The sequence below is a fragment of the Equus asinus genome, chromosome 7 (genome assembly GCF_041296235.1).
Source record: "Equus asinus isolate D_3611 breed Donkey chromosome 7, EquAss-T2T_v2, whole genome shotgun sequence".
Taxonomy (NCBI): Eukaryota; Metazoa; Chordata; class Mammalia; order Perissodactyla; family Equidae; genus Equus; species Equus asinus.
The window spans coordinates 63,928,337-63,945,352 of NC_091796.1; the positions used below are offsets into that span (position 1 = coordinate 63,928,337).

At 38.3% G+C, this 17,016-nt stretch overlaps 1 protein-coding gene across 3 annotated transcripts in view; it reads right to left on the bottom strand.

Moving 5' to 3' along the window:
* TXNDC16 (thioredoxin domain containing 16) overlaps nucleotides 1–17,016 on the bottom strand; it is a 123,752-nt gene that overhangs the window by 85,408 nt on the left and 21,328 nt on the right. For all 3 annotated transcript variants that reach the window (XM_044773584.2, XM_070513637.1, XM_044773583.2), the window contains one exon: nucleotides 1,785–1,906. In XM_044773584.2, coding sequence (XP_044629519.1) covers nucleotides 1,785–1,906 — 122 coding nt within the window. The remainder of the gene's footprint in view (nucleotides 1–1,784; nucleotides 1,907–17,016) is intronic.

Here is a 17,016-nt window from a genome sequence, read left to right on the forward strand (position 1 = left end):
TACTCTTCCAGCCACTGCCCCATTTTTCTCCCTCCCTTAACAGCAAAACTTCTCAAATGAGTCTGTTTTCAGTCTCCAGTTGCTCTCTACCTCTTCTCTTATACCCTATCAGGCATTCATTTACCTTCTCATCCTACAAAACTTGCAGCTTGCCAAAGTCCCCAATAACCTCCATATTGCTAAGTATAATGGCCAATTGGCAGTTCTTATCTTAATTAACCTTTCAGCATCATCTGACACAATTGTTGCCATCTCTTCCTTAAAATCCTGTCTTCACTTTGCTTACAGGGCACTCCTACCACATAGACCTTCCTTCTGCCTTCTTTCCTGGCTCCTCCTCACCTCACTGACCTATTAAGTGTTGAAATATCTAACGAGTTCAGTCGTCTTTTTTCCACCTAGCCTCACTCCCTGTGTGATCTCCTCTGGTCTCACAGCTTTATCTCCCAAATTTACACCTCTAGTCTGTGTCCCCAAATCAAATGCAGACTAGTAACATGCAACTACCTTGTTGATATCTCTACTTGGATGTCTAATGGGTATTTTGTAAGTAAAACATCCAAAAGTGAATTCCAGAACTTCCTCTCCAAACTATTTCCAGTCTTTCCCTCTGCAATTTCTCTCTCATTCCACATCCAAAATGTCAGCAAATTCAGTTGGTCCTATGTCCAAAATACTGCTAACATTCAAATTTATCACCTCCTCCATTGTGAACACCCTGGTCTAAGCCACCCACCATCATCTCTTGCCTGCATTATTGCAGTAACTTCCTAATTTTCTGCCTTAGTCTACCATTGCTCCTTCCAATCTATTCCAAACACAGAAGTCAGATTGATCCTGTTAAAATATAAAGCAGGGAGTCCGGCTCTGCTCTGGCAGAGTGAGCCCTCTATACCTCATCCCTCTCACTGATTACAACTACAGTCTCTGGACAAAATACAATCACTTGAGGGCCCTGAAAAGTAAACAGAAACAGGCTGATTGTGGAGAATTATTTTACAAGTGTTATTAAATTCAGTGGCACGCTGTGTAACCCTCAAGTTTTATGTTTATAAAAATTGAGATTTCCAATAAATTTTATTTCATAGAGCATATGCAATTTTTAAAATGTCTTTAACAACATTTTATATTAACATAGTCAAGTTATTACCATTAACAAATAAAAGTCCTGAAAGCATAACTATAATTTGTTCATAAAATGTTTAGAAACTTCTTTAGGACAAAATTACACATTAATTCTCAAGGTGATGTCATCAAAATTAGACTTTTTTTTAAAAATCAAGAAAAGTACGTCATAAACAGCAAATACCAATATAAAAAAGAAAGCCAGTCAGTCAACAACGTTTACCAAATACTATAAACTACTGTGCCAGATATTAGGAGTACTGTAAGGTAATAAAAATAGCTAACATTTTCAGAGCACCTACTATACAACAGGAACCATTTTCATTTTTCACACTCTTTTGGTCATCATATTAATACCAAGAGACAGGTACAATTATTTTCACCATCTTAGTGACTAGAAAACTAAGGCTAAGTAAGTTGTCCAAGACCACACTATAAATAATTGGTAGGGTAAGGAGTCTAACTTCGGCAGTCGGGCTCCAGAGTTCTCATTCAACTCCCATACTATGCTGCCCGTTTAAAGAAAGAAAAAGAAAACATAAAGAAGCTTTAAATTTATTTTAAAGTATTAAGACTGTGGTCAAAATACACTCAAGTCCTTCAACATAGTCACACAGGTACCGAGGCACAGCAAAGACTAAAGTAAAAGTCAATAATACCTGGCGTTCCAACGGCTCTGACGTATGAGAATGCAATGTCTGCTTTTCCTTTCAGAGCATTTTCCATGTTCTGAAGGTCTTCCAGGGTGGTAACATATTTTACTTCATTAAAAAGAAGAGCACTGAAATAAACAGACATTCAATTAGTAGAAAAATCTGAAACATATATATACTTGTTGAGTAAGTTAAAGAACCTAATCAAAAAAGAAATTTAATTCTTTTGAACAAGTCATCAGTAGTTAAGAACCTAAACATTTTAATACTGAATTAAAATCACTCGCTAAATCCTTAGTCTGTCCCTGAGAACATCAACCAGGGACAGTTGTGAGAAATAGTGCTCATTCTTCATCACGACATCTCAACATATGTAAACCATATTCGCCAACGTCCTAGTCTGGCCGAATAATCCCTCTTACAGATCCCTCAGCCTTGAACACAGGTGAGCCCTCACACGGCTGAATTTCTTTAGGAGTTTAGGCTTCTTTCCATGGCCTAAGAGCCCCGCATGACCTAGACCTTGACTCCTTCTCCTGCCTCATTTTGTTCTACTGCCCCTCGTGCCTACTATACCTTAGGCACATCTCAAGGCCTTGGCACACACAATTCTCTATGCTGAAAGCTATTCCCTCTGCTCCTTCTCAGACACGTGGTATCGGCTTAAACATCACTGCCTCAGAGAAGTCTTCCCTGTTAGTCCCATGTAAGTAGGTCTGTAGTACCTTCCTCTTCCATGTCATACTATTTAACTCCTTCATAGTACTTATCACAATTTATATTTATTTATTTATTTACTTGTTTATCTCTGCCTCTCTCTTTAAACTGTTACCTTCTTGAGGCAGGGACCATTCATATTTTAACATTATATCTGTAATAACTTAGAACAGAGCCTAGTAGTGCTGTAAGTAAGCAATAAATATGTGTTAAATGAATGAAAGAAAAAATACGACAGAATTATTTATTCCCATTCTTCATTTGAAGAAATGCAAGTTCAAAACACTGAAGAGCTTATTAACTTAAAAACACATTTCCTAAATCAAAGATCAAGGAACAGAACAAAGTAAGTCTTCTCACACCTAGTTCAGTGATCTTTCTACCTTACCATAATTCTTGTAAATCATCTTTCAATGTGTAAATCACACTAATTAACTATATTTCTTCATCCAAAAGAATCTCTTATTTAAATTTTCCATTTCTACATAAATTCTCTACCCCTAATAACTTATTCCACTTAATCTGGAATGTGTATGTGTGTGTGTGTGTATTTTTGTTAGGCTAAACTCTAAGGATTTTTGAAAGTTGTTCCAAGTCCATATACTTAAGCAAAGGTTTACTCAACTATATCCAATAAATTAGTCAAGCCTAGTTTCTTCTTACAGAAAATATGGCACTTCCCACTAATACAGCAGTTCTCAAACTTTTTGGGCTCAGGATCCCTTTATACCCTTAAAAATTATTGAGTTTCTCAGAGGGCTTTTGTTTATGCAGGTTACAAATAGTTGCTAAAATATAAATTAAATTTGGAATTTTAAAATATTTATTATTTTTAAATAATAAACACCACTGCATGTTAATATAAATAACACTTTATTTTTAAAAATCTAAATTTCCCAAAACAACTATTTTCTAATGGAAAATAAATTTTCCAAAACAGAAGAAAATTTAGTGAGAAGAATGGCACTGTTTTGCCTTTTTGCTAATCTCTTTAATACTGGACTAAACAGAAGACAGCTAGATTTTCATATTTGCTTCTGCATTCAATCTATTGTGACATCACACAACATATCACGTAGCCTCTAGAAACTGCATTAATGAGAGAATAAAAGTGAAAAAAGGTAAATAATGTCTTATTATTAAAATATTGTGACTTTGTGGATACCCTGAAACCACTGCCCTCAATTACACTAGCTTAAATATTTACCTATTCATTACAGATTTCTTCAACTTTTAAAGAAAAATGTAAAACTGGATCTTCTATAATTCCCAGGGTTCTTGTTTGGTTTTTCATAGCAATATTTACTGAGCAGTACTCGCAATTTGCTAGATATTTTCACGTTCTCATTTAAATCCTCAGTGATATTCTTGGAATATTCTTTATTTCACACACACAAACATATACACACACAGAGGAAACAGTCTGAGGGATTAAGAAACCTGCTCCAGATTGTACTGGTAGTCACTGGTAGAGCTGAGATACAAATCCAGGTCTTCTGACACTAAGGCCAGAACTTTCTAAACTATGTTATTACTGACCACTTATAAATGGGAAACCAGGTGGAAAGGGAGGCAACTAACAAATGACAAAGGCGTCTCAGTGGCAATCTGGGCTACTGGACGCTTATTTGGCTAACAAGTCCAGAATTACCCAAGTTACCTCAAAGCCGTCGGGAGGTACCGTTTAGTTAACAGAATGGGACCTCACGTAAAGTCTAGGCTTGGAAATTGCATGCACCCATTCATTTTTATTGCTCTAGCAGCTCTAATCTATTTGCTTCAAAAATCAAATCTTGGAAGAGAAATCTCCCTAAGCTTTTTTTCCTCAATAAAGACAGGCAAATATAAATTAATAAATGCCAACATTTTGGGGGCACTCAAACATGTTAGGCATAGAACTAAGCACTTTAGAAGAGCAGCAATTTTATCAGTTTTGAGACTGCCCAGCTCTGAACTCATCTCTTTTGCTTTGGAAATTCCCAGTTTTCTAAATCTTCCTGGTGGACAGAGCCCAAGTCCCCTCAGAAAAGCTAATAATATCGTAAACTTGCTTTCCCAGGCTCTCTGCTGCAAAGCATGGCTATGTGACCCTGAAATTCTGGACCACAAGCTAGTGATAGAAAGGATCAGGGACAATGCAGAATTATTTTGAGAAGCAGTAGCAGCAACAGCCAGCTTCAAAGGCAGCAGTGACAACAGTGACTGACAGCCCCAGTGCAGGTGACACAAGTGTGGCATCCAACGCTCAGCAGTAATGCAGCAGTGCCCCTCAACTAGCTCTGTGTCATGATTTTGACTGTAATTCAGAACTGCTCGAACTGTGAGTCCAGTTCTCCAGCCCTTCTAGTGAGCCTGAGGTTTCCTCTATCTGCTCCAAACCCCTTTCTGCTTCAGTCAGTCAGACCCAGATTCTGGGGCTTATAACTAAGAATGCTCAGCAACGCACTCTGTCTCATTTAATTTTCAGGGCAACCATCTGAGACCAGTACTATCATTAACTCCATTTTACAGATAAGGTCATGGGGCTCAGAGAGGTTATCTTGCCTAGTGACCCAAAGCTCAGTAAGTAGTCATTAGGTAATAATAACCTAAAGTAATGACATTCATAAGCTAATGATCTCTGTGATTTTTCCCAGCGGCTCCCTAACTCTAATATATTTTCTAACATTAATTTCCAGAGCATAGAGACATCTAGGAATCTCTAGGATCCACTCCACAAGCCCGTACTCCTTCATTCTAGTTCCAAAGAGGAGAAACACTAACAGAAATAGGTGAAAGGAAAAGCCTTTCTTGGGATTTTCTTGCTTTAATGACGGGGTAATACAGTCTGGGGCTGCTCTGACTGGGGAGCCCTTCCTGCCCCAGAAAGGCTGCTTTTTTCCCTGGCATGCTTCTCCCGAGACTCTCCTATTACAACCATTAGGCAGACAAATATATGGCCAAGAACTGAGTAAGTGTCAGAGAAAAAAGAAATGAAGAGTCTACTTAACCCTGCTTTTAGAGTAGCAGGCCATTCACACTTTTTGTCAGAAAAAAAGACTATTTTTATAATATATTTCTGTCATTATTCAAATTCTAAAAAATAAAAAGGAAATGTTACCTTCTATTTTGCCATATCAAAATCCATAGGACAAAAAAATAAAAAAGAGGAGGGTGAGGGAGGAGAGAGAACACAAGGAGGGAGATAGACAAATCACTTTTACCTAAAATAATTATACCATGACTGGACAGAACCATGTATAAAATGAAACATGCCAGAGTATTTTATTAAGCACTTTCTAAATTAATGCAGTTAAAAAATCCCAGATAGACTCCACCTCTGAAATGTCAATTAAGAGTACAAGCAATAGGAGCTGGCCCGGTGGCACACTTGCATCACCTGACAAGTGGTTAAGTTCGCACATTCCACTTCGGCGGCCCGGGTTCACCAGTTCGGATCCTGGGTGCACACCTACACACCACTTGTCAAGCCATGCTGTGGCAGGCGTCCCACATACAAAGTAGAGGAAGATGGGCACATGTTAGCTCAGGGCCAGGCTTCCTCAGCAAAATAGGAAGACTGGCGGCAAATGTTAGCTCAGGGCTAATCTTCCTCAAAAAAAAAAAAAAAAAGAGTACAAGTAATAACAAAGTTCACCAACATCGGTCTTAGTCTTTTTGTCATATTGTATATTCTCCTACTAGTTTATTTCTTATAAAACTCTTATGACCAGAAACAATCTTACTGGGCTTATAACATAAGAAGATTTCTGCTCCTCCCATTCTTAACCACCAAAAAGTGAAGCTTCCAAATTCATTCATCCACCAATCCAGTATTTTTTGAGCACCTAATATATGTCATGCACAGTGCTATGCAGTGGTAGAAGGACTCTGTATAAAAGAGTACAGTTTGGGGATATAACCATTAGTACCAACTAAAATAGAGCTGGGAGGAACTCAAATCCAAGATAGGTAATTTTTATTACAAAAGCCCAGTAAAAAGTATGTCACTATCAAACAGGAACCCACTTGACAACAATGTGTAAGAATAAGTCTGATACAGATAAAAGAATGACCAATAGGCTCAACATCTACTAAGAAAGGACCAGCATGGACACAGTTCGGGAGTTTTAGAGAAAGACACCTCTAAGAGTAGCTTTCCCCAGAGGTTCTACAGTAACACCATCTAAAGACCCAAAACCGAGGCTCTGCGATAATGTGTTAAACAATAAAATATTAGCAGAAATTATAATAGTTGAAAATAATTCCCATAATAATATTTAAAGTCCACATTATTATGAGTAGTATGTTAATTTAAAGGGAAAGAGAGTTGGGCAGATGGCGGCGTAAGAGGGCTCTGAATTCACTTCCTCCGATGGACACAACAAATTTAAAACCACTCTTGGAACTGTTACCCCTGAGAGAGAACTGAAAACTGGATTAAAACAACTCCCACAACAAGGGACAGTCTGAGGGGAAGAGGCAGAAATTCCTTTCTGGAGAAAAAAATGCCACCTTCTGGCTGCAGCACTTCACAGCCGGCCAGGAGCATTCCTAAGGTATGCAGCCCTCCCTGAGGAGCAGGGGACCTGAGCAGGGGAACATTACCACAATAAGCAGCTTCAGGACACAGCACAACAGAGACAAGTGTCATAATATCTGGTTTTACTGGCTACTAACTACAACGAGGAATACCCTCAGAAAAGCTATTGGACATAAGGAAGAAAAAAAGCCTGATCTTAAAAGGACCACACACAAATTCACCCGTTTCAGAAAGCAAACTAAAATCACCAGAAAGAAAGGTGCAGAGTCCTTTGGTGAAAAAGACTCACTCGATAGGCTCTGGGTGCATCTTGGCAAGAGTCGAGAACCTCTCCAGGTTAGGACCATATCCCCAGGGACTGAGACATTAACATCAGCCATTATTGTGACCGAGGACAGGTCACACTGGCAAACATCATTGGAGTTCTTCCCCTGGCCTGTTAGCACAGGGGTATGCCTCACCCACTAGAGCACTGATTTAATCCAGCTCAGCCAAGGCAGGCAGCACACCCTAGGGACTGGTGCCACCCAAGAGCAAGCCCCCAGGCCAACTTGTGGGTCCACACAGACAGGGTGCATGGGACCTCTGCAGCAGGGTGAGTGGATCCACCTCTGTAGGGCAGGGCATGCACAAGGGGTGGGCCTGCACTGGCAGAGTGTGTAGGGCCTGTGCAGTGGGGCGACTGGGTTCACTTCAGGGGTCAGGGCATGTGTACAGGGCAGTACTGTGTTTATGGGGTGTGTTGGCCTGTGGATGGAGGGGCCTGTCAGCTGGAAGAGATTTTTTGCTTCTCAAACAGTGACATAGGAGATTGGCCCCACCTTCCAACGCCTGAAACACCTGTGTGCTGCCACACCTGGCGCCAGCAACACCCAGCTGCACTGCTGAAAGAGCTGACAGCAGCTTTGCAGGGTGGAGGCCTACAGCAATTGTGAGCCCCTGAACCTAGCAACCAGCAACACTGGGAAGCCTACTCACTTAACAGAAAAACCGCAATAGGAATGTGCTATTCAACTTTGCAGCCAACCGTGCTGGGGTTCCCCATGCCTGATAAGGTGACTGAAGGGACCACAGCAGCTACACTCAGCTGAGAACTACAGCCAGCTGGCCACGGGGACAGCCTAGCCTTCCAGGCACCTGCAGCAAGAGCAACCCTGACACAACAGAAGGACACACGTATCCCACACAGGAGTCAATCCCAGAACAACTGGAACTGGTGACAAGAGGGAAGCACACTGCTGGGCCTCAGAAGGCATCTCTTACATAAATCCAACTCTCCAAGATCAAGAGACATAGCTAATCTACCTAATACATAGATATAAACACAGAGAAAGAGTCAAAATGAGGACACAAAGGAATATGTTCCAAATAAGAGAACAGGCTAAATCTTCAGAAAAAGAACTAAATGAAATAGAAATAAACAATCTACCTGATAAAGAGTAGAAACTAATAGTCATAAGGATGCTCACTGATCTTGGGAGAAGAAGGGATGAATTCAGTGAGAACTTTAGGAAAGAACTGGAAAATATAAAATAGAACCAATCAGAAATGAAGAATACAATAATGGAAATAAAAATTCACTAGAGGGACTAAATAGCAGAGTAGATGATACAGAAGAATGGATCAGTGAGTTGGATGAAAGACTAGAGGAAATCACCCAAGCTGAACAGATAAAAGAAAAAACAATTAAAAAGAGCAAGAACAATTAAAGGGACCACTGGGACAACATCAAGCGCGCTAAGATCCATACTATAGGTGTCCCAGAAGGAGAAGAGAGAGACAAAGGGGCAGAGAATTTATTTGAACAAACAACAGCTGAAAACTTTCCTCACCTAAGTCACAAAACAGACATCCAGGTACAGGTAGCACAAGGAGCACCAAACAAGATAAACCCAAAGAGGCCCACACCAAGACACATTATAATTAAAATGTCAAGAGTTAAAGATAAAGACAGAATCCCAAAAGCTGCAAGAGAAAGGCAACAAGTTACATACAAAGGAAAACTCATAAGGCTATCACAGCTGACTTCTCAGCAGAAACCCTACAGGCTAGAAGGGAGTGGCATGATATATTTAAAGTGTGAAAGGAAAAAAGCTATGGCCAAGAATACTCTACCCAGCAAGGTTATCATTCATAATGGAAGGAGAGAGAAAGAGTTCCCCAGACAAGGAAAAACTAAAGGAGTTTATTATCAATAAACCAGCCTGAGAAGAAATGCTAAAGAGACTTATTTAAGTGGAAAAGAAAAGGCCACAAATAGGAATAAGAAAATTATCAAACAACAACAACAACAACAAATAAAGGCAAATATACAGTAAAGGTAGCAGATCAACCACCTATGAAGATAATAAGAAGGTCAAAAGACAAAAGCACTAAAATTATCTCTTTCAACAATAAGAGGGTAAGGGATACACACACACAAAGAGGTTAGATAGGATATCAAAAACATAAAATAGGAGGAGAGTAAAAGGGTAGAGCTTTTAGAAAGAGGTCAAACTTGGGGCTGGCCCCGTGGCCAAGTGGTTAAGTTCGCACGCTCCGCTGCAGGCAGCCCAGTGTTTCATTGGTTCGAATCCTGGGTGCGGACATAGCACTGCTCATCACACCAAGCTGAGGCAGCGTCCCACACACCACAACTAGAAGGACCCACTACAAAGAATATACAACTATGTACCGGGGGGCTTTGGGGAGAAAAAGGAAAACATAAAATCTTTAATTAAAAAAAAAAAAGAAAGAGGTCAAACTAAAGAGACCACCAACTTAATATAGATTTCTATATACATAGGTTATTATATATGAACCTCACAGTAATCACAAAAGAGCTAGCCACTAATAAATACACAAAAAATTAACAGAAAGAAACGCAAACATAATATTAAAGAAAGCCATCAAACCAGAAGGGAAGAGAGCAAGAGAAGAAAAGTACATAGAAGAAGTACTAAAACACCCAGAAAAAAAAAAATACCAAAGTGGTAACAAGTACATACTTATCAATAGCTACTTTAAATGTCAATGGACTAAAGGCTTCATCAAAAGGCAGAGGGTATGGGGTCGGCCCCGTGGCCAAGTGGTTAAGTTCACGCACTCCGCTTCAGAGGCCCAGGGTTTCGCCAGTTCGGATCCTGGGCACAGACATGACACCGCTCATCAAGTCGTGCTGAGGCAGTGTCCCACATGCCACAACTGGAAGGGCCCACAACTTTGTACCAGGGGGGTTTGGGAGAAAAAGGAAAAATAAATCTTAAAAAAAAAAAAAGGCAGAGGGTGGTTGATTGGATAAAAAAATAAAACCCACATTTATGCTGCATACAAGAGGCACACTTTGGACCTAAAGACACTCACAAATTGAAATTGAAGAGATGGAAAAAGATACTCCACGTAAATGTCAATGAAAAGAAAGCTGGGGTAGCAATACTTACATCAGACAGAACAGACTATTTTTTTGGTGAGCAAGATTGGCCCTGACCTAACATCTGTTGCCAATCTTCCTCTTTTAGCTTGAGGAAGACTGTCCATGAGCTAACATCTGTGCCAATTTTCATTTATTTTGTATGTGGGATGCGGCCACACCTGGCTTGATGAGTGGTGTGTAGGTCCGAACTTAGGATCTGAACCAACGAACCCTGGGCCACCAAAGTGGAGAATGTAAACTGAACCACTATGCCATGGGCCAGCCCCCAAAACAGACTTTAAAACAAAAACTGTAACAAGAGACAAAGAGGAGCACTATATAATAACAAAGGGAACAATCCAATAAGAGGATATAACATTTGTGAATATCTATGCACCCAACATAAGAGCACCTAAATATATAAAGCAATTATTAACAGACATAAAAAGTGAAATATACAGTAACACAATAATAATAGGGGACTTTAACTTACACCAATGGATAGATCATCCAAACAGAATATCAACAAGGAAACAATGGCCTTAAATGACACATTAGACCAGATGGACTTAGTATGTATACAGAACATTCCTTCCAAAAATGGCAGAATATTCTTTTCAAATGCACATGGAACATTCTCCAGGATAGATCACATATTAGGCCACAAAACAAGTCTCAATAAATTTAAGAAGATTCAAATAATACCAAGCATCTTTTCTGACCACAACGGTATGAAACCAGAAATCAACTAGAGGAAGAAAATTGGAAATGCCACAAATATGTGGAGATTAAACAAAATGCTACTGAACAATAGGGTCAACAAAGAAATCAAAGGAAAAAATCAAAAAATACCTGGATACAAATGAAAACAAAAATATGACATGCCAAAGTTTATGGGATACAGCAAAAGCAGCTCTAGAGAGAAGTTTATTGCAATTCAGGCTTACTCAACAAACAAGAAAAATCTCAAATAAACTATCTAACAGTACACCTAAAGGAGCTACAAAAAGAAGAACAAACCACAAAATCAGTAGAAGGAAATAATAAAAATCAGGGCAGAAATAAACGAAATAGAGACTAAAAAAAATAGGAAAAATTAATGAAACAAAGAGCTGGGTCTTTGAAAAGATAAACAAAATTGACAAACCTTTAAAAAAAGGGAGAAGGTTCAAATAAAATCAGAAATGAAAGAGGAGAAATTACAATGGACACCTCAAAAATACAAAAGATTATAAGAGAACACAATGAAAAGCTATTCACCAACAAATTGGTTAATCTAGAAGAAATAGATAAATTGTTAGAATCATACAACCTTCCAAAAGTGAATCAAGAAGAAATAGAAAATCTGAAAGACCAATCACCAGTAAGAAGATCAAAACAGTAATCAAAAATGTCCCAAAAAATAAAACTCTAGGACCAGACAGCTTCCCTGGTAAATTCTACCAAACATTCAAAGAAGACTTAACAAATTCCTCCAAAAAACTGAAGAGGAGGGGAAGCTTCCTAACTCATTCTATGAAGTCAACATTACACTGATACCAACACCAGACAAGGACAACACAAAATTACACACCAATATCCACTGATGAACATTGATGCAAAAATCCTCAACAAAATTCTAGCAAATCAAATACAACAATACATTAAAAAGATCATAAACCATGATCAAGTGGGATTTATTCCAGGGATGCAGGGATGGTTCGACATTCACAAATCAATCAGTGTGATACACCATATTAACAAAACGAAGAATGAAAGCAACACAATCATCTCAATAGATGCAGAGAAAGGATTTGACAAGATCCAACATCCATTTATGATAAAAACTCTCAATAAAATGGGTATAGAAGGAAAGTACCTAAACATAATAAAGGCCATATGTGACACACACACAGCTAAAATCACACTCAACGGAGAAAAACTGAAAGCTATCCCTCTAAGAACAGGAACCGGACAAGAATGCCACCTTTTACCACTCTTATTTAACATAGTACTGCAAGTCCTAGCCAGAACAATCAGGACAGAAAAAGAAATAAAAGGGATCCAAATTGGAAAGGAAGAGGTGAAACTGTCACTATTTGCAGATGACATGATTTTATATATAGAAAACTAAAGAATCCACCAAAAAACTTTTAGAAGTAATAAATGAATATGGTAAAGTTGTAGGATACTAAATCAACATACAAAAATCAGTTGCGTTTCTATATACTAACAATGAAGCAGCAGAGAGAGAAATTAAGAATACAATCCTATTGGGGCTGGCCCCGTGGCCGAGTGGTTAAGTTCGCGCGCTCCGCTGCAGGCAGCCCAGTGTTTCGTTGGTTCGAATCCTGGGCGCGGACATGGCACTGCTCATCAAACCACGCTGAGGCAGCGTCCCACATACCACAACTAGAAGAACCCACAACGAAGAATATACAGCTATGTACCGGGGGCTTTGGGGAGAAAAAGGAGAAAATAAAATCTTTAAAAAAAAAAAAAAGAATACAATCCTATTTACAACTGCAACAAAAAGAATAAAATATCTAGGAATAAATTTAACCAAAGAGGTAAACGACTTGTACACTGAAAACTATACAATATGGTTGAAAGGAATTGAAAAAGACACAAAGAAATAGAAAGATATTCCGTGTTCTCAGGCTGGAAGAATTAACATAGTTAAAACATCCATATTTCCTAATGCAATCTGCAGATTCATTGCAATCCCTATCAAAGTTACAACAACACTTTTCAAAGAAATAGAACAAAGAATCCTAAAATATATATGGAACAACAAAAGACCCTGAACAGCGAAAAGAATCTTGAGAAAAAAGAGCAAAGCTGGAAGCATCAGACTCCCTGACTTCAAAATATACTACAAAGCTGTAGTAATCAAAACAGCATGGTACTGACAGAAAAACAGACACACAGATCAATGGAACAGAATCAAGAGCCCAGAAATAAACCCCCGCATCCCTGGACAGCTAATTTTCAACAAGGGAGCCAAGAATACACAATGGAGAAAGAAAAGTCTCCTCAACAAATAGTGGTGGGAAAACTGGACCGTCACCTGCAAAAAAATGGAAGTGGACCATCATCTTGCACCATACACAAAAATTAACTCAACATGGATTAAAGATTTGAATATAAGATCTGAAACCATAAAAATTCTAGAATAAAACATAGGCAGTATGCTCTTCGACATCAGTCTTAGCAGCATATTTTCAAGTACCATGTCTGATCAGGCAAGGAAAAAATATACAAATGGGACTACATCAAACTAAAAAGCTTCTCCACAGCAAAGGAAACCATCAATAAAACGAAAACACAACCTAACAATTGGGAGAAGAGATTTGCAAACCATGTATCTGATAAGTGGTTAATATCCAAACTATACAAAGAACTCATACATCTCAACAACAAAACAACTAACAATCCAGTTAAAAAATGGCAAAAGATCTCAACATACATTTTTCAAAGAAGATATACAGATGGCCAACAGGCACATGAAAAGATGTTTAACATCACTAATTATTAGGGAAATGCAAATCAAAACTACAGTGAGATATCACCTTACATTCATTCAGAATGGCTATAATTAACAAGACAAGAAATAATAAGTGTTGGAGACGATGTGGAGAGAATGGGACCCTTATACACTGCTAGTGGGAGTGCAAACTGATGAAGTCACTATGGAAAACAGTATGGAGATTCCTCAAAAAACTAAATAGGACTACCATACGATCCAGCTATCCCACTGCTGGGTGTTTATCCAAAGAACACGAAAAGAGGAATGCGTAAAGATACCTGCACCCCATGTTCATTGTGGCATTATTCACAAAAGCCAAGACTTGGAAGCGACCTAGATGCCCACTAAGGGACAAATGGATAGAGAAGATGTGGTATATATACACAAGGAAATACTACTCAGCCATAAAAAAAGATGAAATCTTGCCATTTGTGACAATATGGATGGACCTGAGGGTATTATGCCCAGTGACATAAGTCAGAGGGAGAAAGTCAAATATTGTATGATCTCACTCATAAATAGAAGATAAAAACAACAACAAACAAATGCATAGGGACAGAGATCGGATTGGTGGTTACCAGGAGGGAAGGTGGGAAGGAGGAGGGCAAAATGAAGTGAGATTCGCACATGTGTGTGGTATGAGGGTAAACTTCCTCTTTAGGTGGTGAACAGGATGGAATCTCCAAAGAAATCAGACTCTAATGATGTACACCTGAAATTTATATAAAGTTACAAACCAATATTACCTCAATAAAATAACTAAATAAGAATAAAGGGAAAGATACCTTCCATTTTTGACAAAATATCGTCACAAGAATATCAAGTAGCACATCTAAATGAAGAGTTATTGAGATTTCATTGTTTCTTACGGTACTGGACGATCTTTCCTTTTTGCATCATTTGACACTTTTTAGGAGTCAACAATGACTAGAAGAATGGCCTTTGTTAGCAAGTGCTGCCTGATGGCAAATATCCTCAGCAACTGTCACAGCATACTCTCACATAAACTCACTTGTGTTAGCACTGTCTGTGAAACAGAACCACAGGTAGACATCTGAATTTGGATTGCTTTTTTCCTTAATTGCAAAATGAGGCTTCCTCCATTTATACAGAAAAGAGCAACTAACATTTATAGAGCGCTGGGTAAAATCCACAACACATTTTCACATGCATTATCTTATTTGATCTTCACGATAATCTCATTAGGCTGCAATTTTAACATTTAAAGATGAGGAAAATTAGCAATCAGAAAAGATAAATTGCACAGATCACATGATTGAAGATAAGGAAGGGGGCCTCAAATCCACAGTAAACCCTGGCTTCTTCATATAGCATACAACCTTCCAATCCACATTTGAGATTATAATGCCTTAATTTCCTATACCTCTAACTGACTTGCCTCAGACTGGTTAGATATACGGTATTCTCACTCAACGAATAAAGACTGGTTGTTACTTTACTTACTTTTTCTAAATATCACCCTTCTTAATCCCTTCTCAAAGCTGAGAAGTAAAATTTTCCTCACATAGTTATCAAACTACGCAATTCCACTAACTTTCACTACGTATATTTTAGAAAACAGAGCTAAGAATTTCTAGCCTATAAATCCAAATTCTTATTTTTAATTTAAATTTTACTAATTTTGCAAGTTGGTAACATTTTTATATGATTCCAAATACAAAAGGTACCAAAAAAGTTGAAGCGTGAAGAGTTTACCTACAATTCCTCCCCTGACCCCAGCGTCCCCATTCCATTCCTCTAAACCAATATTATCAGTTTCTTGTGAAACCTTGAAACATTTATGCCATATCCATATATACCATAAATACGTATTTATATATGCCTCTGTTAGAAGACAATCCTTTTTTGGATTCCTCAGTGTTCCTATATGGTCCAAGTCTACTGAAGATGAAAACTGGCTTGACACAGAGATGGAGAATGTCTCCCGTTCACATTCTAATCTTATGTCCTTTTCTCTGGAGCCATCTGCTCCCATTCAAAGCTAACAAAATCTTTCTCATCCTCCCTGGAACTAAATGCTTACATTTAGGGATAGAGAGCTTCTTCTCCAGACCCAAGAGAGGATTTTGTTACATTTCAGAGAAAAAGATAAGCACTTCATCTCCAAAAGGAAAGAGTAGATAGATGTGCCAGCTCCTATATAATCTCAGAGATTCATAATTCCTGAGCTCTCCTTCTCCACACCTAGCTGTAAGTACAGGTATAAGCATATGGCTCTCACCTTGTTGCTCAGAGGAGAACGTGGTATGGGGATCTAGTTCTACCACATTACCCTGGATGCTGTTATTGCTGTGTAAACTGATTTCTGATCCAGACGCCTGGTGTTTCTGCAAGCATATATGCAAGTAGGGTAACACTAGAGACCTTTCAGTGTTTTGGACTTAACACTCCCTTTATTACATACATGGTACTATGCTATACTCTAAACACTTGGTTTATTTCACTTAATATATCCTGAAAAATCAATGTGAGAAAATTTTAATTGAGCAATAAATTAGTATATCTTTAATCAATGATATTTCAAGAATATTTTGAATATCCTACAAAAAAACACTACTTAATTGGCCATTCACATAAGTATATAATTCTTTAAATATTTAGTGTAAAAGTTACCTGAAGTTAATACTTGCTACCTTATTCTTAGATTTTACTAATTTTTCCCCAATTGCAATTTCCCTATATAATGAGAATAAGAAATCACCTAAAACCGCAATCTTCTCTGCTGACGAGGAAGTTCAAGTATAATTATGGATCACTGGTCTTAATCAAAACTTCTACATAAAGAACAAATTCAAATGCTTTGGGGGAAAAAATAACAGCATGAGTTAGACATTTTTCAAAAGCAAGCCAAAATAAGCCAGATAGAGAAAGACAATCTCTGGATGACTCCACTCGTGTGGAAGTTAAACACGTGGACAACGAGACCAGATTAATGGTTAGAAGGGGAAAGGGGGGTGGGGGTGGGCACAAAGTGTTAAGTGGTGTACCTACAACATGACTAACAATAATGTACAACTGAAATTTCACAGGGTTGTAAACTATCATAATCTCAATAAAAAGTTTTTTTAAAAAAAGCAAG